At 40.4% G+C, this 26,272-nt stretch overlaps 3 protein-coding genes across 5 annotated transcripts in view; 2 read left to right on the plus strand and 1 right to left on the minus strand.

Annotated features, from left to right (window-relative positions):
- The window catches only part of LOC136751292 (phospholipase D1), a 36,059-nt gene extending 25,208 nt beyond the window's left edge, over window positions 1-10,851 (plus strand). Inside the window, exons 18-25 of one of the 2 annotated variants that reach the window (XM_066706777.1) lie at window positions 377-495; window positions 4,726-5,061; window positions 5,375-5,460; window positions 5,617-5,730; window positions 7,170-7,219; window positions 7,770-7,904; window positions 9,510-9,663; window positions 10,387-10,851. In XM_066706777.1, coding sequence (XP_066562874.1) covers window positions 377-495; window positions 4,726-5,061; window positions 5,375-5,460; window positions 5,617-5,730; window positions 7,170-7,219; window positions 7,770-7,904; window positions 9,510-9,663; window positions 10,387-10,555 — 1,163 coding nt within the window. In that variant the 3' untranslated portion in view covers window positions 10,556-10,851. Of the gene's footprint in view, window positions 1-376; window positions 496-4,725; window positions 5,062-5,374; window positions 5,461-5,616; window positions 5,731-7,169; window positions 7,220-7,769; window positions 7,905-9,509; window positions 9,664-10,386 lie in introns of those variants that run through there. The other variant, XM_066706778.1, reaches the window with a different exon arrangement.
- A 26-nt stretch (window positions 10,852-10,877) lies between these two features.
- LOC136751293 (phospholipase D1-like) lies at window positions 10,878-12,383 on the plus strand. The gene has a single exon (XM_066706779.1). The coding sequence runs from the start codon at window positions 11,056-11,058 to the stop codon at window positions 11,299-11,301; it is 246 nt and encodes an 81-aa protein (XP_066562876.1). The 5' UTR covers window positions 10,878-11,055; the 3' UTR covers window positions 11,302-12,383.
- A 32-nt stretch (window positions 12,384-12,415) lies between these two features.
- nalcn (sodium leak channel, non-selective) overlaps window positions 12,416-26,272 on the minus strand; it is a 147,443-nt gene continuing 133,586 nt past the window's right edge. For both annotated transcript variants that reach the window (XM_066706776.1, XM_066706775.1), the window contains 11 exons: window positions 21,242-21,361; window positions 21,044-21,112; window positions 19,113-19,261; window positions 18,722-18,815; window positions 18,080-18,212; window positions 16,911-17,026; window positions 16,222-16,379; window positions 15,277-15,427; window positions 14,639-14,788; window positions 14,188-14,305; window positions 12,416-13,437 (listed from right to left, as the gene is read on the minus strand). In XM_066706776.1, the coding sequence (XP_066562873.1) occupies window positions 13,244-13,437; window positions 14,188-14,305; window positions 14,639-14,788; window positions 15,277-15,427; window positions 16,222-16,379; window positions 16,911-17,026; window positions 18,080-18,212; window positions 18,722-18,815; window positions 19,113-19,261; window positions 21,044-21,112; window positions 21,242-21,361 (1,452 nt within the window). In that variant the 3' untranslated portion in view covers window positions 12,416-13,243. The remainder of the gene's footprint in view (window positions 13,438-14,187; window positions 14,306-14,638; window positions 14,789-15,276; window positions 15,428-16,221; window positions 16,380-16,910; window positions 17,027-18,079; window positions 18,213-18,721; window positions 18,816-19,112; window positions 19,262-21,043; window positions 21,113-21,241; window positions 21,362-26,272) is intronic.

Below are 26,272 nucleotides of genomic sequence, written 5' to 3' on the forward strand. Positions count from 1 at the left end.
GATAGTTTGGTTCTCATGGGTGAGAGCGACTAGTTAACCAACCTTTCAGTCAAACTACAGCCAGATCACATTATTCTCATAACCCACAGTGAAATAGTAGATTGGCATATTCCCCTGACTATCCCCTTCACTGATGGATTTCAATTTGACATTTAACACTGAGAAGACATATCTGTGCCCCGTTGGGTTTTGATCTATTTTCTTAGACTCCATTAGCTGTGTGGAAAGAAAGTTTGTTTTCCATTCACCAGGTCATTGTTTCACCTTCACCTATTTTTGGTGTGCGGCTGGGGGGATATTAATCAGGTTTGCTGACTTTTTAAATAGTCTTAACTCAATGGATTGGTAACATTAATTGTTTCTTGTTTTTGTAAAGACTTCATTGATCGGTATAAAACCCCAAGGATGCCCTGGCATGATATTGGAGTGGTGGTACAAGGCAAGGCAGCCCGAGACATTGCCAGGCACTTCATTCAGAGATGGAACTTTACAAAGGTTAGTAAGTATACTCGACATTTTGTCTTACTGTTTAACACAACCCTAGAGTTTACTGATGGATCCTCATGTTCTGCAAATGTTATAATTTTCAAGATTCTCACAGCAGACAAGACAAAAACCATTCTGCATGCATCAGGTTATCAGGAGATACTTCATTTAAAATTTAATTCAGTTATCCACTTTTCCATTTTCTTGTACAGCAACTACAACAAACAGTTCTGTCATATGCCCATATATATGCTTTTAATTTGATCTTTAATCCTTATTCAACAAAGGGAATGGGGCCAACATCTCCAATTGGAATTCGCTCCTTTACAATGATGAACAGATCAATTAAAACATTAGGTATCCCATTAAAAATATGTATACACTTTATTTAATCTATATATTGCATCACATTTCAAATATTTGTGTTACAATAAGGCCACAGACCAAAGTTTGTGTATATATATATATATATATATATATATATATATATATACACACACATTATTAAAATAATATATAATTTACACTACCTATCTTAAATTGGAAAAACGGCATTTGTATTTATATTTTAGGCATTGGAGACGATAGGTCTACCTCTTCTACTACTACAACTACTATTATGCAAGAAAACTTTTGTCTATATTAAACGTTTGATTCAGTATTTAATGTACATATCAGGATACATAAAAACAGATTATGTGATGGATTAGGTTAAGAAGGTAACAAGGTCACATGCGAGCATCACCTGCTATAATATGTATATTTCTAGATTATTCAAAGAAGATTAAATGTATGTCTCTATAGAGTTAAAATCCCTTAATTTACATCTGGGTTACTACTGGAAGGGAGAGGGGTCTGAGTTTTTCTGATGCCTTCAAGCTTTTTTAAATCAGAAATGTACATAAACCTTTTTTAAGCGAAGATTAATTGAAGATTTTTTTATATAGGAACGCAATTTGAGAATATCTGCTTTAAGTGCTGCAGTGAAAGACATCTGCATGTACCATTAAAATTGATTGCTAAAAAGGTTTCTGCTCAGCCGAGTCGCTTCTAATTCTTCTGCGCACCGTATTAGCTTGAGCTTAGCACCCCCTGCAGTTTAGCATTGTGCCGTGTTCTCAATGCGTCGACAATTCAATAATACCACTGTCTCTCTCGGCTCGCTTTTAAAATAATTAGGGGCCTTTTTACTTGGATTGTTCCGTAATTTAATTGGTTCAAGTCCATATTATTTCAAATGGAATGTGTCAGTCATATTTCATTTCTGGCTGTGGTTCAGACACATTCTCTGAATAATTAAAACAGGAAAAAGGCAGGTGGAAAGGGTTGGAAACAAAAGGCAGCTGAATAGTCTTGATTAGGTGTTGGAGGAAAATGAGATTCCCGGGCACACTGAAAAGTACAATTGAAGTGATTTCTCGGGCAGCAATTTCCCCCCGCTCGGTTGATTAGGGATTTGGTTTTAGTCATTTTCAACATTCATCGTTTTACTCAAACTTCACTTCTGTGAAAGAAAGGAAGAAATAAAGTATGCAATCAGTGATTATATCACAACATCAACCATAATGTTTAACAGACTGAGGTATAATAAATAATACAAATAATAATGTAAAAAAGAATGTGGAATGATGCTCATCTGCTGAACTACAACATGCAAAAGTCAATACAATATTTATTTTGACTGGGTATACAAATGTATACAGCACACTATCCAGAACTAGGGTCTTGGTACACTTGTATTAGACTATACTATACCAGGTTTATGCCCTAAGCCAATTACACTTTACAGTATACACATAACATATATTTAACAGTTAAATAATAAAAAAAGGATTCTCAGTATACTTATATCTCTTATTGATGCTGCTTATATATATATATATATATATATATATATATATATATATATATATATATATATATATATATATATATATATATATTAAATATTGCTGGCATGCAACAGAATACAAAATAATTTGTATTCAAACTCAAATATTACTGAACCGAAAGCCTGCTGTGACTTTGAAGATCTCTCTGCTCCTCTGTAGCAGGTAGTGACATGAATGAGATCTGAACATTGTTCATGTTCCACATACAAAATAAAGGATGCATGGAAGAAAAAATAAAACTTATAATAAAAAAAAGATTTATATTAAATCTGCATTGTACTTTTGCTAGTTTCACAAATCCTACAGAATATGTTTTACGATACAATTCAGGATACTGTACAGGACATGCACACTGCAATCTGGATCCAGACAGACAGACAGACAGACACGGACACTTGCCAACCAAACACGAGGTGAAATGAGACAGGTCTCCTCTTCACCAGGAAAGAATAGATTTTAATCAACACGTAATGAGAGTTGTTAATTGCACAATCTGCCTGCTGCTAAAAGAATATAATGGTTTTATTCTACTAGTTGCCATCTGTTTCGAAACTTGGAAACAGGATTATTGCATTTCCTGGGGTGATTGTGTGGAGATTGTTTTCACGCAATACAGCTTGCTAATTTGCTTCATTTGTAATAAATAAAAACATGTACAGATACAAAATTCAAAAGTACAAGCACATTTTGCTTGAGAAACCAAATGCTACCTGACAGTTAGCCTTATGGCAATTCATATGGTTTGACCTCACCTCTGTTTACACTACACATGACTACTGTACAAACTGTATGAGATTAAATGACAGCATGGATACCGTGCATGAACTGTCTCCATGTAGCAGAGATAACAATGCTTTTCAGTCAATAAGGTTTATATACAGATGGGTGACAAATTAAAGGAAAAACCTGAATAAATGAGTGGTAGAACATAACAAATGCAGATGCCGCCAAACAGGTGTACTCCATGATACAATTAAGCAATTAACATCCTATCATGCTCTGTGGCATGTATGAAAATGCTGAGCAGGCCCAGTTGACCTCGGTTTTGGATCAAGATGGCAAGAGGAAAGATTTGAAAGTTTGAAAGAGGGGTCATTATTGTGCACAACTGGATAGTGTTCTCGAGAAGAGGGTGAGTGCATGTGTGGGGACACCAAGAGAACATTACAGGCCTGACTGCTGGACCCCTACAGTGAGGGGGTCTGGAGGCTCTGTTATACTGTGGGGGGCATTTTCCTGGCATGGTTTGTGTCCACTTGTCCCCTTAGAGGGAAGGGTCACTGCAAATCATTACAAAGTGATCACCTTTATCCTATGGTGAAACATTTCTATCCTGATGGGAGTGGTCTTTTCCAGGATGAAATGCCCCCATCCACAGGGCATGAGGGTCACTGAATGGTATGATGAGTATGAAAATGATGTGAATCATATGCTATGGCCTTCACAGTCACCAGATCTCAACCCACTTAAACACCTATGGGAGATTTTGTACCGACATGTTAGACAGTGCTGTCCACCACCATCATCAAAACCCCAAATGAGGGAATATCTTTTGGAAGAATTGTGTTCATCCCTCCAGTAGAGTCCAGAGACTCGTAGAATCTGTGCCAAGAGCATTGAAGCTGTTCTGGCAGCTTGTGGTAGCCCAATACCTTACAGAGACACTTTATGTATGTTTTTCCTTCAATTTGTCAAAAATGTTTGTGGTTATATATAAAATTGCCCTCGGTAGGCTTGGGAATGCTTGTTTATCTCCACTTGAGTGACCTAGACTCCTAGCTAAACTCCAATGCTCCCTGCAGAGCTTTCACTGTGTATTAAGAAAGCACTGTCTTTAAGTAGGTAGTTCACCATATCTATGTTATTCAGACGATATGATCTCGTACTCATCAAAGTGTTATCCGTGTGTGTCTCTTAAATATTTCTTACATGTTTGTGCAATACAACATACCTTTTCTTGGCAATGGAGACCTGAGAGTGACGGTGATGAGGAATCGTTCATATCCAAATGGACATAGAAGGGGAAGAGAGGGGACATAAAAGGAAAAGAAAATGATTAGGTCTTGTTGAGGCGGTGTTGGTTGAATAGAGTCTGGTTTCTACAATGCAGTTTAAACAATGTCAGTTTTCAGCATGTCTTTGGCCTTGCTGCCCCCCCTATTTAGCGTAATCAGCAGCACTGTCTAAAAAAGATTGACTGGGTTTGCTAGGCATTGTAAATTGGAATTTTCTTCAGTTTGGATGCTGAATAGGGATAGCAGATCATTCATGGGGGAAAAAAATAGTTTTTATGAGATATTTGGGTATCAAATGTACAAAAGCATGTGATTTTTAAATCTCTTTACAGCTGGTGAAAAAACGTTCAGGAGCAACTTATTACCCCTGTTTACTACCCAAGTCCCTCTCTGCACCTGCGGACTTCTCTCTGGATATGGGCAAATGCACCTCAGCAAATGTGCAGGTCAGTACTCTGATTAAACTGTATGAAGTGTTTGTCTGTGAGAGGTTGAGAATCCCTTCATTTGGGACAGACTTGCTCTTCTGTGTTTTTTCTTATTCAATCCAATTCCAGGTTTTGAGGTCTGTGTGTCAGTGGTCCATCGGCACAAAAATCCACGAGGAGTCCATTCACCTGGCATACGTGTCAGCGATTGGCAAGAGCAAGCATTTTATTTATATTGAGGTGAGACTGCCGAGAACCCCCCCCCCACATCTCTTTTACACAACATGTGATGTGTGGTGCCTAAAGCATGCATCCACAGCCTAGCTTAGTGTGTTGCTGGCTCCTATAGGTATAACAGTAGGCTGTGGGTTATCTTGAAGATGTCTGTTAGTATCCTACCTAGACGATATCTTAATATTTTATGTTTTATACATTTAAAATACCACATTCAACAAAACCTTCTTGTAATTACACTGTTGGTTGCTTGTATTAACTGTCAGCACTGCTCCACATGACCAAAACAAAAACAAAGACTTAATTCCATGTCTTACAGAATCAGTTTTTCATCAGCTGTGCAGACAAAACCATTCACAATGGCATTGGTGATGCACTTATCGAGAGAATATTAAGAGCTTACAGGTAAAATGTTTTCTTCAGGATTTCATGAATTTGTTTCAGATGCAATGTTTCATAGACTCTCATTCATTTTAAATATTAATCGAATATTAAAGCCCCCATTTCATGTCCATGATCACCAAGTCTGTTCAATGACAATGAAATAATAATTGGCCACAGGGAGAAGAAGAAATTCAGAGTGTATGTAGTGATGCCTCTCTTGCCGGGTTTTGAAGGAGATATCTCTACTGGAGGAGGACAGGCCATCAAGGCAATCATGTATTTTAATTACAGGTACTGTAATAACTTTTGTATTTTTTGTCTAAATCTTTGATTATTTTACAAAAAGTAAAGGCCACATCATGATTTTTAAATATTGTATTCATCTTATTTATTTTTCAGACAATCATCAGTATTAACAATAGCCTATTTCCTATGTTATTCCAACCTTTATATCTGGCAGGTCATCAACATCAATTTACTGCATTATATACAAAATGATTCACATAAAATGTGCAACAAGGGCAAGGCTGCTATCTATTAATGTATTGATTGATTTACTTCACATTTTTCTCCGCATTTGCAAATTGATGAAGCTAAAGTCTTAAAGATAACCAAAATACACCAAAGCTCAGCTACACCAAAACAGCTACTTTATTCACAGGATAAACTTTTCTGAATTGAATACATTTTCTTTTTACAAATAAAATTGGTTGAGTACAAAATGAGGGCAAGAAAGGAGAGTAAAAGAAAACATGAAAACACTTTTGTAATCTTTGGTCTACTTACGTTGAGTAAAAAGCCATTAGATGTGATCTCCTAAGTATCCCTCATTTGGTTTTAATTGCAATACTTTGAAGAGATTTAATACGATTTCAGCATCCTTAGTATTTTCTTAATAAACCAAAATAGTAAATAAATTAGAATTAAAAGGATGGAATTGCAATAAGTAGAAATACTGTGAAAAAACAACTGCAGATTGTGCAAAGAGCAGCATTTTTGCTGGAAAATTATCAATGTTAACATAAAACCCTCTTTGTATGAAACATAATCAATAATAATGGAAAATATTAAGCTTACTCGGTTTTCGGAAGTCACCAGGTTCAAGAGGTGGTGCCATTATAGTTACATCCCACACCAGCGGGATTACAATATATAGCCTATATATATAGTAACGTTTCTGCTGGATTCATTGGCTACAAATAAACAAATAAGGGAGAGTTGGGGCTGATACAACTGATTTATTTTTCCCCAGAGCAAAGCAGCCTTTGCAAATACAACAATACTCCCTTTCTAATCCATAGGGTCCAGGTACCCCAATATCCCTTTGCCTTCATGATCCTGCCTCCCCAATCACTGCTCTGTTCCAGCATGGGGTTAACCTGTGACCCCTGAAGTAAAACAGGGATGGAACGACCCCCCAGCACAACATAATTATTATTATTATTTAACAAATGTATTTTACAAGTGAAACAGCCCTCAGTTGATGCAGATTAATTTGGGACATACTTCTTGGGCCAATAATGAAACATAAAAACTTACCAGAAATTATAAGCGGAGATAAATCCTTCAAATGTCACTGGAAGCATGATTGACAGGATATGTTCCCCTTCTCTGGTTTATGCTTTGTGGAGTGAAGAATGCACAATGAGTGGAAATGCCAGTGAGTGAAAATGTACTCGTTTTTAATATGCGACTGCATTAAGAGAAATGATCACATACTGTTCCCTCAGGACGATGTGCAGAGGGGAGCACTCCATCATCGAGAAACTCAAATGTGTGAGTAAGTAGATGAGTCATAGACGCTAATTTCCTTGTTTCATTTGACTCACTGCACAGTAATTCAAATCCTGCCTTGATTATTCTAGGTGGGGGGACTAAGACTATTTTGGGAACTTACCTTTATGCATGAAGGTTTACCACAGATTTGCCTTAACATTTGCAAAACAAAATGATTGATTAGTAAATTACATAGTAAATACAAAAATAATCTTCCACTGATTTGCCTTTCATAGTAGGCTTGGTCTAAAAACAAAAACACATCAGTCTGCAGACTGGAATTAATCAAATCATTGTAGTCCTCTTCCAAACTATACATTCCACAGATATTGCTCTTGAGATTAGAATAGCCTACCCCTGCCTGACATTTTTCAGCTAAATTAAAACTTGTCCCTATTGTTCTTGGTGTGCTGTTGCATGGATACTATCTGGGTCTAGGCTGCTTGTCTTAATATGCCAGGGGTGCGTGTTTCTGTCAGCCCTTAATGCTTTGACTCTCACCATGTGTTGTGTGTCTGTTTTCCCCGTGACACCTACCTGATGTGCGGTTGCAGTGTCAGATTGCTGGATCAACTACATCTCCTTCTGTGGGTTGAGGACTCACGCTGACCTGGACGGCAAGCTGGTCACTGAGCTCATCTACGTGCACAGCAAACTGATGATAGTTGATGACAACACTGTCATTATCGGTGAGTGACTCGTCTCAGTAAGCAGAAGTAAATGCCAGTGAATTGCACGTGTCAATTGGGCAGGGAGCCAGTATTCCTTGTGCACTCACCCTGAAAAAATGCTTCACAAAATCAGCTTTGAACGACTGCAGTAAGTGTTGAGTGTTCATGAAATAAGAGAAAAGCAAGCACAAAAGTAGAATTAAATTCCTTACAAAGGATCCAAAAGACCATCTCAAAACTATAATTGAAATGAAAGAAATGGCCCATGAAATAGACATTAACCTGATTTGTGGTTGGTTGACTTTGACCAGCCCAGATTTCATAATCTGTGTACAGTTTTAAGACACCTGCTGTTATTTAAAAAAAAAGTGCAATTGGACATTTAATGTCCACTGCAGACAAACCATTGATTTAATATCACATCTGAGCAATGGCACCTCCTACCCAACAATGTGCTCTATCACTACTCGGTTGAATTGGTTTCTGGCCTAGAGAGAGAGTGCCACCTACTGGTCCACTAATGTCACTGGCCACATCAACCTGATTTTAAAGGCTTCTCACTTACAGTACTAATCTGGCACAGCCTTACATGGGTATAGGAAGCACGGATTTCAGAATTAGAATCATATTCAAGGTAGTATAGCTGCTGGTGTGTGTGGATCCACTAAAAGATAAGACTAAAAAACATAAAAAAAAAACTGTTTCTGATATTTTAACACAACAGGCTTGCTTGGTAATCAAACAAACATTTTTCTATTGTTTTTCCACTGTAAAATGATCATCATGGGCACCATTAACACATTTATCAATTTGTCTGGATTGAATTTAAAAGACAAACTAAGGTTTTTCAATATACCCACAAAAAAGTCTGCCAACATTATGAACTATCAAAAGTACTCAACAATAAATATATTTTGTAGACATACATACACACATATAAATAATTTAAGCACAAAACATTGATCGAGCTGAACTGTTTAAGAATGTTGTATGGTTTTATTTTCTTGGTTCATGCAAAATTCACCAGCACCACAAAACTGAAAGAATATAAATGTACCCCAGTAGAGGGAGCTGTACACAAGGACTACAAAGATCATGTTATTTCTCAGCTAAAGAATGTGCAATTGGATCATGCATGGAATTCACTCCATGGCTTTTGGTACTGCTATTTAATCTATTACCAAACCTTAGATAGCACAGCCTTTATCCCCCAAACTGTAGTATTTCCCCCATTTACAGTTCCATCGTGTCTTTAGTACATTGCACCTTTAGTTTATACCTTATCACCTCTGTTTCTGGGAGATGACCTGATATAAAATGTGTTAACATTTTCCAAACAAGAACCAGCAGTGAATTAATAAGCCATCTGTGAAAGACCAAACCAAGGACATGGTGGAAAATAATCAGAAAATAATTATTACTACTTTTAAATGAACTTTTTTAGACAGGAGAATGTGTGATATTGCATGCATTACTTTTGAACTGACCCCATCATTAGACTGTATGTAATGTATGTAAAGGTGAATGTGTTTGGTGTTTAGTTAGATTTCTTCTTTTCTAGAATTAAGTTATTAATACTGAGCTCCCTGTCTGAACCATCTAATTGATCATTTGTCTAAACAGGCTCTGCCAACATTAATGACAGAAGCATGCTAGGCAAGCGAGACAGCGAGATGGCGGTGATTGTGGAAGACACAGAGTTCCTTCCCTCTGTAATGGATGGAGAAAACTACCAAGCTGGAAGATTTGCCTTTTCACTCCGTGTCGAGTGCTTTAGGTACATGGGGCTGCTCATTCCTACTGAATAAAATATTTTTACGTATTTATTATTATTCCAATACAATAACTGTTGTAAAACTATTGTAAAACATTACAATAATAATATTTTTCATTTTTGGATAAGCCATTGCTTTTATTCGATGCTTATTGGCTTAGAAATATGATTTAAAATTGTTCTAATAAGGAAATACTTTTAATATAAAAACATTTAGAGGTATTAGCAGTGGGATGTGTGCCTTCCTTTTGCCTGGGCTGTAGTCACCATACATAAACTTTAAACATATTGTTGATACATCTAAACTACTACTTTTCAAATAGTAATACTATTTAGAGACTTTAATATCGTTTGATCATTCAGTACATGCGTCTATGCTTTGATACATGTTTACGAGCTAATAAGCTTAACTGTTCAGACTTACTGGCAATGAATTGCCACTCAGCACTGATGAACATTTGTACAACGGCTTCAAAGAGTTGAATTCAAAAATAGATTAAATGTCAGAAGCAGAAGATCCTTTAATTTGAAAATCTGTTACGCACTGAGGAAAGCTTGGCTGAAATGCATAGACATTATATGATTATTGTTGGAAACATTGAATAACGAAATATACAGTTTGTATTATCCAGTTATTACTATACCATTTTAGCTGCCTTTACCATGTGTATGAGAATTTACTAAAGGAAGTGGAAAAGGTCTCACTCAGTTCGTTTCCTTCTAAAGGTTGGTTCTTGGGCTCCTGGAAGACGTAAGCGTGGATGTCAGTGATCCCATCAGTGACCGATTCTACAAGGAGGTCTGGATGGTGACGGCTGCGAAGAACGCCAGTGTGTATGACAAGGCAAGTGGCAGTCTTCAGGCTTTTGTGAGTCCAATGCCATTCCGGACATGACCATTGAAAATCTCATTGTATTAGAAAACAAGGACAGGCACCAGTAGAATGCCAAAGTAAGGACACTTTTTATCTATAGCTACAGTAAACAAGGTATTAGAAAATAACTAACAATATGGCATTGTTGCTGTCAAGGCCTTCAAGGAAGACCTAGTTCTGATTTTCCCCAATATAGTTCAAAATAACATGGTGGCTGGTAAGTAAGTGACAATATTTTATCTCTAAACATTTTACCTTAGCAAAAGCAGCACATTGAAATGGTTCCTCTTGTGTTTGTTTCTCTGCTTGAAATACCTAAAAATTAAGAATCCAATCTCATTATACCAGAGTTAATTAATCCATATCCATCATACCATTCCACTTTTCTACACCAATTGGATTTCTGCATGTTTATCACAATCATCTCCCAGACTGCAGAATACTTAGATTCCTTTGATTCAAGTAGCATCCAGTTAAATGTGGGTGAATACGTGGGCTGACTAATACTATTTTAACTTACGATGTTCGCCTGGATGGCACAGGTGTTCCGGTGTGTGCCCACTGACGCGGTGCCCAACAACAAGATCCTGAGGGAGTATATGTCCCGGCCCTTCATGGCCACGGAGGAGCCCATGCTTGCCTGCGAGGAGCTCAGGAAGATCCGGGGATTCCTTGTCCAGTTCCCGTTCTACTTCCTGTCAGAGGAGAACCTCTATCCCTCGATCAACTCCAAAGAAGGCATGATGCCGGTGGAACTGTGGACGTAGGTGTATGGAGATCCCACCAGGGGATTCCATGAGATTGGGGATGTTGGAAACACTGTATACTGTGAACTAAAGTTGAGACGGTTCTTTGGTGTTATTTATGTCTTCAGCTGAACTTAGCCCATGCAAGATCCTTGTCTGCAGCCTGTGAATGTAAAGCAGTTATTGAATGGGCAGCTGTGAGCTTTTCATGAAGAGAGACTATCTGTCAAATATATGGATGTTTCCAAAGCTTTTAGGTGACAAGGCTTTCTTTTCTCTCTCTCCCTCTCTTTGAAATTAAAAAATAAAATTGAATGTATTATTAAATTTGGATTCAGGATAGTTTTACTGAAATAAATGGAAAGCTTTTCCGAAAAGGGGAAAGTGCAAGACAGATGCTCGTCTCTTGCAACTTGAACAAAACAATTAAATAAAACAAACCCAAAAGTCGTGGTAATTTAAGAAAAGGTGAAAACATATGAATGTACAGAGAAGTCAACTGTATCAAGGAAGGTCTGAAATGCAATTAAGAGACCTTGGTGTTTTCTATATTTATTACATGTAATTAGTTTCTTGTTTATGTTTTTCATTTTGAGATGTGGGAACAAATCAATGTATGGCGGTTTTATTAAAATCTATGGTTGAAATAACCCACCATGGGGCAGCTCCACTGAATAAATCTTTAGTTATTTTAATTGTGCTATAATTTACTCTGGATATATACTTGTACTTCAGTACTGCTCAGTTCACTTACATTTTCCCAGAACTATACTCTCAGTAATGTCTAACGGGCTCAACGGCACAGAATATAGGTTCTGTTTGCCTTATATCAGAGTGTTAACCTTATTTTTCTTACTCCTGATAGACATTTGAACAAAGTGTTGAAAATACTGTGGTTTTTATGGTTTGTTTTTCCACAGTGAAATGTGATCACAAAGAAAGCAACAAAACAATTAAATCTATACTGGTGTTAAGTTGATTTGTAGAAGGCATTTATCTCTTTATTAGAACTACAGAATAGTAGACAATCTCAGAAGTGTACAAACTCTAATCAGATATAGGTCTATATCTGGAATGAAAGTTACAGACTTTCACATCTCACATTTAGGACTGCAAGAAAATGAGTAATAACACATTCATGTTTGAGCTGTTTTTAATTCTTTATCAGTACTCCATTTACCTCAGGTACCTTTCTTAACAAACAGCAGTTCCAGCAGGTAATGTAAACTCCCCTTCATTTGTAAGAAACACTTTGTGTTGTATGCGAGAGGACATGACAACTCAATGACGTACATTAACTGAGAAACGGACATTAGGAAAAATACACAATACACTGTATGGCTTTCAAATAGTTCCTTAAGCTTCTCATATAAAACTCTCTGCGTGACTGTTTCAGCTCACAAATACCCTTTCTAAACCCCCAGTGCAAGTTAAATGTCTTGTCATCATTGCATATAAAGGTACTTGCAATATGTCCTGGTAACAGGTAGTCCTGTTGTGTTAGGGGAAACACTTCCATTATTCCATCATTTGGGGGGAGAAAACTGTGGAAAGTTAAGGGGAAATTCCTTTAAAAGGACAGTGCTGTTGTAACTGCATGATGCAGTGAGTTGACCTCTATAGCACAGTGACTAAGAAACACAAAAATTAAAAGAGGTAATTGTATAAAATACAATGCATAAGAGAGCTTTTACTTCAGGTAGATAACAGTGAAACATCCCTGTATAAGAAAATGAATACACTCAGAAATCTTTACTGTTTCCTAGTCTCTCTCTATCTCTGTATATATATATATTCTTTATCAGCCTTTGTTGATCCATTGCTGGACGAAGGCCATGTATACTATTAACTGTGATATAATACCACACAGAGCCAAATGCCTGTGAACTTTGTGCTCATAGTCAGACTTCCTCGAGAAGCGATTATAATATTCCCTCTGATGTTTTTGTTTTTTTTGCCCCTTTTAAATGTCAATGAGATCATCGCCACTCTCGTCACTTTCCACTGTCAGCTGTCTCGTCCACCACTTCTTCACCTCAGAGCCCGAGGAGGCCTCATCACACACCGGGTTCATCTTGCAAACGATAGACTTCATGCTAGTCCGACCTCCAAACCGCAAGTTGACAGAGGAAACAGAATGACTTATAGGTTTAGGTGCTGTAAAGTCATTGATAAAACAGCTTTAATTAAAACAATCTGGGAGGGTCAACATCGCAGCCAAGTTGCGTGCCAAAAACGCACCTTAATGGACAGTGAGACTTTGCCATTTTGTGAGGAGAAACAGTAAAACACAGTGGCTGGGACAGATTTGGCTTCGTACATTATTGCTGGGTTGAAAATATGAGGAGACACTGGAAATTAATTTCACCTGTCATTCAGAAGTAAGTCTGTTAAAATGGCAAAGTTACCGTACATTGACAAGCAGAATTCTGTTTGTTTTTGGCTGTACACTACTTTACATTTAAATTACTGCTGGAAGCACTAAACTTACACAGTACTAGCATTTAAAATGTAATCCATAATAAATACATAAATATTTCAGTGCAAGTTTTACTGTATTTTTAAATGAAGTTGACAAATTAATGACTTTAAAAAACATGATTAAAACATAAGACACCACAGAAAAAGTGAATATGCATTCTGGTTCAGCTAAGGTAGAGAAGTAGAACAAATCAAAATATTATAAACCTTAGCTGCAAAAAGGGCTAATTTAATTTCCCCTGCAAAGCCTTTTCCTCTTAAAAATGATTGAATAATGCAATATACAACTGAAGGGTGGGGACAGTTGTCACTTTTCAGAACAATTAACTTAATTACAGGCCTATTACAGGAGATTTGATATTTTAAAAAGTCAGTGAATTTTAAAACAACTAGATTTTGTGGTGGATTATTTAGTGTTTTACTTACCTGCTGGTAGGCGCCACTGACCGAATTTCCTCTGTGGTTTTCCCATTTCTGTTGAATCTTGCCGATAGCCTCCTCTGTCTGAGAGTGTGGGGCTCAGCAGCTGTTGCTGACTGCTTGTCTTGAGGGAGAGAGGGAATCATTAATTTGTACCTTTCAAAATATTCAGTGTTATGTAACCAATTCAACTCTTTCTACATACATTTTCTTTCCAATTTGGAATCCACAATTCACTGTTTTACACTTGCAACATACGTTCTTCAACTATCTCTGGTTCAGTTTTCTCTAACATCAGATATTCGATGGACGCACAATGTTTAATTTACTTACAACATCCATTCTGGTTTACCAGCACCTAACACAGCAAGTAGTGTCAGGAGTCAAGTGCTGGTAGCCAATTGGGAGTCCCCGTCAGCCACTGAACTGCATAGCTGAAGCTGTCAAGCATTCCTACCTCTGGCTGGGAAGGGTTGTCCTTGTTGTTGGCATTGACGTCTTCGTTGGGCAGCGTGGTCTCAATGCTGGGAGGGTTGAGGAATCGGCTCCACTCCTGTTGCTGGCTCTCTCTGAGGCTGGTAATGATACTGCATGACTGTTGCTGCTTCTGAACCCAGAGATGAAAAAATGATACATCCAGAATTACATCTGAAAGCTATTACATTGATAATTTGTTAGAAAAGACAAGAAAATGACCAATTTCATAAACTGTGTCAATGGCAGACATTTTCATGCCAGTATATTTAGAAAGAGGTACAACAGAGACTTGAGGGGGAGTTTATAGGTGCTCCCACTGGTAAGAAAAGAGCTCAGAAGCTAAGATGTCATGTCAATAATGCAAAGACTCAATGGTCACTTCACAAAATTGACTGATTGCTTCTCATACAGAATAAGAATTGAAAATACCCCAGAAATGCTTATTTTTCCAGAAGAAATCTTTCACAAAGACTACACAGGTCTATGAAGTGTGTGATTGTTTTCTTATTCCCAGCTTAAGTGTCTGTGCTTAAAACGTGCACGTCTAACCTAGATTTAGGATAAAATAAAAAGTTTGTGGTGATGTTCAACTCCTGTCCCAGAGTACTTCTCACTTACCGCTCTGATGCGCTTTAGACACTTCTTCAGCCACATGCGAATGGTCTGCTTCGCGACCTCTTCCTCGATAGTGTACTCCAGCTGTTCCCGTGCCAGGAGCTCTTCCAGCTGAAGGCTCTTTCTAATGTCCACTGATCTGTAGGACAGCATGCTGGAACACGAAGTAGAGGGTCTGTGACATCTGCTCTCTCTCCCATCAGTGACCGAATATGCCGAAACGCCCACCCCGGATTAAAGAAGTTCTGGTGATTTGAATTGGACATTTATGTATCCACTGCACTCTTTGCTCACTCACTGCACGAGACAATACATTTAAATCTCAAAAGGCCAAGTGGGGACTTGTCTAGTCTACCTTCAGCTATGAAAGTAACAGGATTCAAAAAAAGGACTGAGATGCAATAAGACCAAACTTGAACCAGAGTCCCTCCTTTAATCTAGTCCAAACCTTATACCTAAACCCTGCCCAGCCAAACACATTTTCTACAGGTTAGGTTTGACAAACCGGGTTAGACATCCCCAGTGAAAGATTTTAGACTCACACCTAAGCCAAACAACAGTCCGTTTTAGAATTTTCCTCATGATATGGAATATTAAATATTGACATTCTTTCTTCTTTTGTACTTTGAGTTATTTCAATGTTATAAATTTGTGGTTTGGAATGGGATCTATAAACTTTACTGCTTCTGCTGTCAACTTTACATGGTCCGCCTTGCAACTTGCAGAGCATCAGTGATTCGCGCTCCTCGGTTTGAGCACACCTGCCAAAAATGATGATCGTTACATGGCAGTAAGTGAGAGATTATTTTTCTTTTGAAATGCATAATAAACCTTAGTCATCAAAGTCAACAATTTATGTGCAATTTTACAGAATTACAGAAGGATTTCTGAGGGATTTCTGTCTATAGAGTGTGTGTGAATTTAACCTTATTCTGAAACATATCTTACCTCAGGACATCATGAAAGGTGACGTCCCCCCCGTTATGCAGTCTCTCCATCTCGTAGCACATGTGCTTGAACAGGAGTTTATCTTTATCCAGATCGACCTCCAACCTCCCTCTCAGAAGCCGCAGCAGAAACTTTACCCGTGAGGTGGGGATCACACCCTAGTGGGCACACAGGTAGGTGACAAGTGGGGGATATATTTTCTGTTACATAGCTGCTATTTAGACAATGACACTCCCTCTGCCTGGCGTCTGGAATAAACAAATTGGCTCCTGACTGAAGGGAATGATGGGGAAATCCTGATATGTCCCTTCTAGCTTATTCAAAAACCAGCCCTGCAGAGCCCAAATCCAGTTACTTTTTCACCCTAAAATGTCCATAAACTGGAAACATGTATTTTATTGAACAGTTCAGAAGATCCCTTATTCAATTAAGGGCACATTTGGTCCTTCAAATCTAAAGGGTGTTTAAGAGGTTTATTCTAGATTGCAGAATATACCAAAAAACCTGTTTCATAAAAATGCCAAGTCGTAATAAATTGATGATGGGAGGCTGATAAAACCTGCTCATTTGCACTTTCCAGGTCAAGAGATGGAGACTTCTGATCTAAGTTGTCAGACTCATTAAAAAGGTGATCTCTCTAATTAAGATTTCTCTTGATAAAAAAGTTATATGTGAGAAACCATTCCCACCTCTCTTTTGTCATCAACCATGTTCCAGATGATCTGAAAATGACGCAGGTCATTATAGCTCAGTAGCTGGTCCTCTTCAGTGGAGTAAAACAGTGAGAAATTCTCCACAATTATAGCTGAAATATCAAGATACAAGGTTAGCTTGCTAGAAAAGATTAGAAAGTGCACAAGATGGAGTTTAATTATGGTTTAAATTATCGGGAAGTCAAAATGTGTCTTGACTGTAAAACAAGACAAGGGAAGTCAAAAACATTGAAAAGAAAAGAAAATGAAATCGAATTTGAACCCCAATTCTTTTAAATACATCATAAGGGATGTGCACAAATGCCCACATTAGTTTTCGTAAAAAGAACATTACTTTGATTGCTAAGATTGCTAAGTCATCTAAGGTTTTTACTTCCCTTAAGTTCTAGGTCATTTGATTCTGTCTAGACAAGTCCTCTTACACTCCAAACCCCATTATTTGATTTGTGTTCAGCTTACAGATGGCTCACTAAAGGACAAGGCCAAAAGCCAAACAAAATATAAAAAGAAACAAACATGAATTGAATGTATTTGTCTCAAAATACCATTCAACATGGTAGACTTCATACTGAACCGCCCTGTGTGGGTAATGTGCTCTATAGAGGTTTTAAAACCTGCACTGATTCCAAGTTAAAATAGTGATCCATAACTCTACCAGCAGAATAGTACACCATGTCACTAGGCTCAGAGTGCAATGCAGGGATTTAATGGGAAGAGTGTTACAATCTCTGTGACCTCAATCGCACAGGACACCAATTTGGACTTGAATTGGGAAGAGGCTGTAGAGACTTTTTTTGCTCTATTTGGAAATGTACTTTGGGAAGAAAAGGCACAATATTGTTCTGGCTGTCTACCATTAAGACCCAGAAGGAGCATACATTGTGATCAGCTGTTTTTATCTGTTGTCCCATCACTTTTGGTAGAATTATGTATACAGTATTCTCAAAGCACAATATAAACATCGTTGCAGGAAACTATATCTTTCTTTGAAGAGGGAAATATAATTATTTAATATTAGAGGGGAAAAAAGTGCACAAACAAATACGAACTTTACTATATGCAGAAAAGGAATTTCAAAAGGAAATTCAATTTTCACAAACCAGAAAAGTGTCTATCATGTTAGGAAGATTTACTGCAACGCTTACCCACAAGCAAGTTGAGCATGATGTATGCGATGATGACATAAAAGGAGCAGAAGTAAATAAGGGCGCCGGCATAGTTGCCACAGTCGGTTTCCCAGTAACGGTGTTTATCCGGTGTACAGAAAGGAGGCAGCACCTGTGGAAAGAACCAGCATGAAAACAGAAAATATTAATTAAAATGGCCGTCCTGTTTTCAAAGTACACAAAGGTCAAGATTTAAATATAGCATGAAATTAAAACGCATGTTGACAAGAAAGGGCTAAAGTCCTTACATTTGGTTCAGTATTACATTTATAAACTTTTTAAGTACATTTATACGTAGACGTAGGAAACAACACTTTTCTAGAAATTCTCTTTTTCTGGGGGGGATATAAAATATTTCCTCTAGAAGCTTATTAGCTGCATTATAAAAATGCATTTTTAACAACTTGTTTGCAACTACAACAGATGTCACAGTCTGACTAGAGAACTTCCTTTATTGGAAACCTTTTTTGTCAGGCGAAAATGTGACAGATCTGACCAAAGGTGGCTGGTGATCTTCAATGAGTGTTGTTGGTATTTCACAGGAACACTTACTTTGTTTTCTAATCCTTTAGGGACATATGAGATACAGGTGAACAGTAAAATATGTGAATCTCCCCTTACCATGCAGTCATGCATAATCTTATTCCAGTCTTCACCTGTGACAATTCGGAAGAGGACTGTGATGGCTTTGCCAGCAGTGGAGAAATTTGCATGTCTGCCATTGAGAAACAAGAAAAACGTACTGAGATCTATTGAACAGTGTGCATCTTCTGGCCATGTCATTGTGAGCAACAATCTCAGCAAATGGCTGGCCTGGGCTTGCTTGCATGCTACAAAAAACACAATAAATCTTCACAGTAACACTCTGTACTCGCCACGGACACCTATCGTTTTCTTTTTTAAGTGGTGGTGTGGGAGAGGGTAAAGCTAACAATCTCCAATGTCACACCCTCTGCAAAGCGACATTTCAATCAGCCGGTTGTCGAGACGGTGTAGACAAGGGGATGCCAACCTGTTAATATTCTCCCCGTATTTCACTGTGCCAAACAGGACAACTCCTGCGAAGGCGTAGCACAGCAGCAACAAGAACATCCCCACGATGATGAAGAAGCTCTTATACATGCTGACGACCACTGTCAGTAGCAGCATTTTAAGAGTTACCTGTGGAGGGGGAACACAAACAGACAGTGAGTCTTTTATTTCTCTATGTCCCTTTCTGCTCAGTACATGCAATGCAGGAGTTGTGGTGCACATTGGGAAGATTGAAAATATTATTTTAATATATTTATGTCTGTAATAAGGCTACAAGTAATCACATCTATAGTCCTTTACTGACATATGTTTAATGCAGAAGCAAGATTGAAAGTTCAGGCAGTATACAGCTGGCATGTGATAGCAATGGACTGATGAGTTTGTCAGGTGAACAATAAAAGTAAGGAATACTCACATTTTTTTTTAAAACAGACAAAGCAACACACAGTGATGTACAACAGTATGAATCTTGGAATCCTGCTATTTGCTCTTTAAGATCATCAGAGTACTCTCATTTACCGAGACACAGTTTCCCAAACAACCTATTTAAACTCAGATGACATCTCTCTCCATGAAACTAGCTTCTCTCTGGAGGATCCGGCCCTAACGTGGCCTTCTATCATGCTTCCCATGCAGGACAGTAATTTATTTATTGGCTTTCTTGTTGGTTCTGTTCTCTATGAATACAAAAAAGAGAATGCTGATAAAGAACATTAAGGTGAATTTTAGCTCTTTGATGGTGTAATTGAGATATAAATGTTCATACTGCTCGCCTGGTAACACACAGCACCTTGTACAGCTAAAGAGAAGCTTGTGTTAGCCCCCAGGGACACGCAGCAGTAAATGATCGACACAGTGGCCCTTTGCCAGGACTCCCCGTGGAAAATGAAGAGAAGACGTAAGCACATGAAAGGGAAAAAGAAAAAAGAAAACGAATCCCCTGCTTCTGATTCTAAAGCCGGTGCCTGCCTTCTGGCAAGGCTGCAAAACCGGAGGATTTTAGAGATGGCTACCACAGCACAACTGTTTAACGATCTGATTGAACTGGTTTATTGTAAATGTTGGCAAATACGACTATGTATACACGATGAGACGACAATGACAAAAGAAACCACATACGTTGGACTGGTGTGCTTTAAAATGTATACATGTCGACATGATCTCAGACACAGTTAGATCCATAAATATTTCGACAGTGACACAATTTTCATTTGTACTTTTTGCTCTGTACACCACCACAATGGATTTGAAAGGAAACAATCAAGATGTAATTTAAGTGTAGACGTTCATCTTTAATTTGAGGGTAGTTACATCCAAATTGGGTGAACGGTGTAGGAATTACACTCATTTTTATTTGTGGTCCCCCCAATTTTATGGGCTCAAAAGTATTTGGACAAACTAACATATCACCAGATGCTGGGTTTATTCCCTGGTGATGCTCTGCCAGGCCTGTACTGCAGCTGTCTTTAGTTCCTGCTTGTTCTTGGGGTGTTTACCGTCAAAGTAAAGATGAAAGTCCACACTTAAAGCACATCTTGATTGTTTCCTTTCAAATCCATTGTGGTGGTATACAGAGCCAAAACGATTACAATTGTGTCACTGTCCGAATATTTATTTATTCAAAGCTATGCCAAAACAAGCTGACCACTCTTTTTGGCTTTTCTATCAGATTCATGCCAAGGAGGCTGAAGAAAAACTTGCAAATCTAGAACAAGAAACTTGAACGCCATGGTGGGCAAACTGCTAATGAATTTACTATATGAAGCTCAAATAAAGACCAAAGTGGTCAAACTATTTAAACAGAGGCTTCCCTGACATTCTTTTATAACTGTCTGGGCTGAAATTTCAGAAAGAGAATAAATATCACAAGGATGAAGTTTTTGTGGTTTGCGTTGGTGTCATTTTACTTACATGTTTCCCACAGATGGAAAAGAACCTGAATACTATTATGCAAGCACCCATCATGTAGGTATATTCATTCTGAAAAACAGAAAAATCCTTGTTAAGGTATTCATCTAAGACACTACCACCACCATGTAAACATTGGATTCCTTTTAAATGGTTAAACAACACTTTTCCTTTTAATTAGTTGTGTACAATATTACCCACCAGTAAAGCAAAATGCAGGATGACCCATATAACTCCTAGGGAGGTTACGAGCAAGTCGTAACGGTTTCTTCTGCTCTGCCAAAACCCAGCCGGCGACATGGCAATCAATTTCATTGTCACCTAGAATTGTAACAATTGTTATTTATTGTTATTAGTCCTGCCAAAATCAAGGAAAGACACATTAAACTGATTGGTTTAAATAATGAAATCATTGATTGATGCCAGAGACTGTGACTTTTCTTTTTGAAGACTTCATACTTTCATAGGCACAGTAGGTAGATACAAAGGGGACATAATGACATACTGATGCGGGACAGTGCCCTGTCTGAATGCCAAATATATTATATTCGCACCATTGTTGCAGCAAGATTGTGTAACCCATGTATGAATTTAAGCTTTGTGTATTGCTCTGGAGAGGCTAGGTCCAGTAGTTCTGTGCAGCTGATTTTTAGAAAAACATCCAAGGCCATAGAGAGGACAGAAGACAACGGAGACGTGTGATCAAGTTTGGGGTACCTCATTGACGTCATCTAGTTGCCAAAGGACCAAAGGGAGTCATCTTGAATATGATAGCATGTTCTTTAGTAAAACTTTAGATGTGTCTTGCAGACTGACCATCTCTGGAGCGCTTCGTTGTAGATGAATTTACTATTTTGGTATTATTTCAGTTAAATCGTGTCCTGAGTATTCCTTGTCCACCTATTTATTGAGGGAGTAAAATTTCTACCTATCAATACAAACATGTCTCAATAAAGCACATTATTTACTGCATTTGCAACTTTGTGTCTGCCAGAAATGCTCCAAGATAATTAGTACAAAGGAATTTAAATGGAGCAGGTGCATAATGTCTTTCCCCTGTGAAATAAATGAACTGACTGATACAAAATAATTTTAATATGTTAGGATTCCCTTTCAAATCGAAAGACAGACATTACCTAATGGGAAGAGCCTTCTGACCTGCCAACCATTGAAAGCATGTACCAAAGCTGCCCAATAGGGGCCCTGCTGGCAGGAGGAAAACCTGCCCCCGGCGTCTGTGAAAAGTCTCCTCCATACTGCAGCTCCCTGCCATTTCTTCTTTCACCTGCCGTGAATGTGCTTTACCGCTATTTGCTTGCGATTGCCTTAAAGCTTGAGAAGTGTGCTCACCTGCTCTTCGGAGTGTGGTTTGAATTTTTTGCTATCCTCTTCGGAGTGTATTATAATTTTTTACTGTCTCTTCAGAGTTTGAACTACGTTTTTAATTATTATTATTATTTGCTTCTCTTCGGAGGTACGTGTGCGGTAGGAGTCTCGAACGGAGCCGGCCTCGGTCCCTCTAAGGAGATCTATGGAGCATGCCCAGAGCACAGGAGAAGGGAGCTGCGTTCACTGTGTGGCATTTACGGTGGCCACACGCTGTAAGAGGGCCAGGAACTCCCCACAGTCTGCCGCCTCCTCGTAGGCGCTCCCCTGGAAGGAGAGCGTGCTCCCCCAGACGAAGGTCCCTGAGATTGAGGCGCTCCTGCTCCAGGTCTGCCAGACGCTCTGCTCCGCAAACTCCTCCATGTCACAGGAGACAGGAAGTGCACAGGATCGCGTCTCTTATTAAAACAGTGGGGGAACTGTCGCACAGGCTGGACTCCCAGCAACAGATGCTGCACTCTATGGCAGCGCGACATCTGGCAGAAGAAGACGTTCACTGTCTCGCTCAGCTGCCATCACCGCTGCCACGCCCCACCGGAAGAAGCGCTGTCCCACGTGGCCTTGTGCCTCCATCTTTTACAGAGGAGAACGAGGTGGCGAGTTCCGTGTCGGAGCACTTTCAAGGGCCGACTATGGAGTTTAAAGCCCTGATGAGACGTGCGGCTATGGCAGTGGACATTTCCTGGTGCCCCCAGGAAGAGGTTCCGAAAAATCGGCTTGTGAGGGAGAAGACCACGAAACATGCGGAGATCCTTCCCCTCCCTGAAGATTACATGGTCATTGTGCAATCCACGTGGAACCAGCCGGTATCTGCTCCTACAACTTCTAGGCAGGCGGATGCCATGTACGCAACAGCGGGGGCGGAAAAGAAGGGACTGGGATCTTTCCCACCGATAGGAGACTCGGTGTCCAGGCTTGTTCAGACAAATGCCATATTAGTCAAAAAAAAAGGCTTTGCCCTAATAAACAGTGCAGAACCAGAATGCAGGGCAATAATGCACAGGCCGTCCTAATCCTGTACATGGGTTACCTGACGGGACGTCTGACGGATGTGGAGGAGATGGAGCTAGTCAACGTCTATATGACTGACTTGCTGCGAGATGGGGCGAAGGCCATGGGGAGATCTCTTGCAGCTCCAGGACAAGGAGAAGTCCGTCCTCCTCGATGCTTCCATCACCCCGGGTCAGACGTTCGGAGAGACAGTGGAACTCTCTATCAAACGATCGGCGAAGGCAAAGGAGACAGCGTCCAAATATGCTGATCTCCAACAGGCTAGACGGCAGCCACAGCAGTGCCTATGGTCATCCCAGACACCCAACAGGCCGTGGCTGAGGCAGGGGAGGCCTCAACCCAGGCCACAACAGTCTAGTGGCTCGCAGCCTGAACAATGCCGCAGAAGCCAGCCGCAGGCGAGAGGGAAAAACAGGCTCTACAGCTGGAAGCCTAAGGGCAAGACAGATGCACAACAGTCCCCCGGAAAGCCACAGGATCATTCCTGAAGGGACGCGGCCGCCATCGCCAACAACATCCCCCCACAACAGACTGATTGGACTCGATCAATGGAAAGCCTGCACCCAGGTATCCTGGGTGAGAACGACAATGACCCATGGATACGCCCTCCGATTCCACTCTGCCCCCCCCCTCCCTCCCATCAGAGGGGTGCTGACCACTACTGTTGGATGTCGTGAAAGGGCTCAAGTTCTCTCTCAGGAGATCGATGTGATGTGGAAGAAACGAGCGATACGACTAGTTGCCGACGAAGACTCTCGAGCAGGCTTCTACTCTGGGTATTTCCTGGTGCCAAAGATGGACGGAGGCTTCAGGCCCATTCTCGATCTGAGGGGCTCAACATGTTTCTGATGAAAAGACCGTTTTGCATGTTGACAGTGCAGTGTATCCTCCAGTCCATCTGACCGGGTGACTGGTTCACATCAATAGACCTCAGGGATGCTTACTTCCATGTCACCATCCTCCCGGCGCACAGGAAATATCTACGCTTCGCCTTCCACGACCAGGCATACAAGTTCAATGTGCTTCCGTTTGGCCTTTAACTGGCTCCCGCACATTCTCAAAGTGCATGGACGCAGCCTTGGACCCCCTTAGGACGAAGGGGAAAAGGATCCTGAACTACCTTGATGACCCTGGTGTGCGCAGATTCCAGGCTTCAGGTGGAAAAACATACAGCAGAGGTCATACATCACGCAGTTCATACAGAGAAAAGCTAACTTGAACCCGTACAGATAGTGGGCTTCTTGGGAATGAAGCTGGACTCTCAAGAAATGCTTGCCTTCCTGTCCAGAGACAGAATCGATCGTTGCCTGGCATCATTCAGAAGGGCATCGACTCTCTAGCTGGTCAAATTTCAAAAGCTGTTGGAGCTGAGGGCAGCCGCCTCGAATATTCTTCCCTTGGGCCTGCTGCACATGCGCCCATTGCAAAGCTGGGTAAATGCCCACAAGCTACACCCAGCGAGACACAAACAACACCCACTGACAGTAACCGTGACATGCTGGCAGACACTGTCCTGGTGGAACCTATCGGAACAATCTGCACCTCGGCTCCCCCCTCGGATGACCACATAGATGGTAAGTCATCACCACAGACGCCTCCAGAACAGGCTGGGGCGCTGTCTGGAATGGGATGGGAGTCCAAGGAGTGTGGAGCGGCCTCTGGTCAGCCGCACACATCAATGTACAGGAGCTGCAAGTGGTGTGACTGGCGCTGCACCACTTTCGCTCCGGTCTGGCAGACAGACATGTCCTGGTTCGAATGGACAACACGTCAGTGGTGGCCTACATCAACCACCAGGGAGGCCTACACTCCCCCCGACTACATCGTGTGGTGTGCAGACTTCTCCTGTGGGCGCAAGACAATCTCCGCTCCATACGAGCAATACACCTACTGGGCGTGTCCAATACGGTGGCGGACATTCTCTCCAGGGGAGGTCCAGACAGCTCAGAGTGGAGACTGAATCCTCAGGTGGTAGAGCAGATCTGGAAGATCCTGGGACGAGCTCGGGTCACCCTCTTTGCTACAAAGGCAACGACCCACTGTCCTCTGTGGTTCTCCCTGGATACGGGAGGCGGCCACCTGGCTGCAGGAACTGCTGTATGCCTTCCCCCCACTGCCACTTCTTCCACTGTCACTGGAAAGGATTCGCCAGGAAGGAGCTCAAGTTCTCCTGATCGCCCCCCAGTAGCTGAGACAATTGTGGTTTGCTACACTGGTACAGATGATCAGCGTGGATCCATGGCAGCTTCCGCTTCAATGGGACTTACTGAGCCAAGCAGAAGGGCTGGCTCAGCACAGCTGCCATCGGTCAGGGCCCCCTCCACATGGGCCCGATATACTTACAAGTGGTCAGCTTTCCAAAACTGGTGTCTAGAGAGATGTGTGGATCTGGTGTCCTGCCCCATATCGACAATCCTGTGCTTCCCGCAACAGCTGCTTGAAAACGGAAAATCTGCATCCATGCTGAAAGTTTATCTGGCTGCCATCTCAGTATGCTATGATAAAATTGACAGTGTCTCACCAGGAGCGCATTTCCTGGCGATCCAGTTTCTGAAGGGTGCGAGATGCTTGAGACCACCGATAAAGGACATAATTCCTGCCTGGGACTTGGAATTAGTGCTGAAAGGACTGAGCGGTGCTCCCTTTGAGCCCATCTCTACAACGGAGCTCCGCTTCCTCTTGCTCAAGGTGGCCTTCCTTGTAGTGATAACATCAGCAAGGAGAATTAGTGAAATTCACACCTTGTCTGTGGATAAAGCCTGTCTGATCTTCTCGGGAAGCAACGACAGAGTCACTCTCAGGATGAACCCGGCCTTCCTGCCCAAGGTTGTGTCG

Source organism: Amia ocellicauda, chromosome 6 (genome assembly GCF_036373705.1).
Source record: "Amia ocellicauda isolate fAmiCal2 chromosome 6, fAmiCal2.hap1, whole genome shotgun sequence".
NCBI lineage: Eukaryota > Metazoa > Chordata > Actinopteri > Amiiformes > Amiidae > Amia > Amia ocellicauda.

Bases quoted from the DNA above. Each gene is read 5' to 3' on its own strand.
- LOC136751293 (XM_066706779.1), top strand. From the start codon at position 11,056: ATGTTCGCCTGGATGGCACAGGTGTTCCGGTGTGTGCCCACTGACGCG.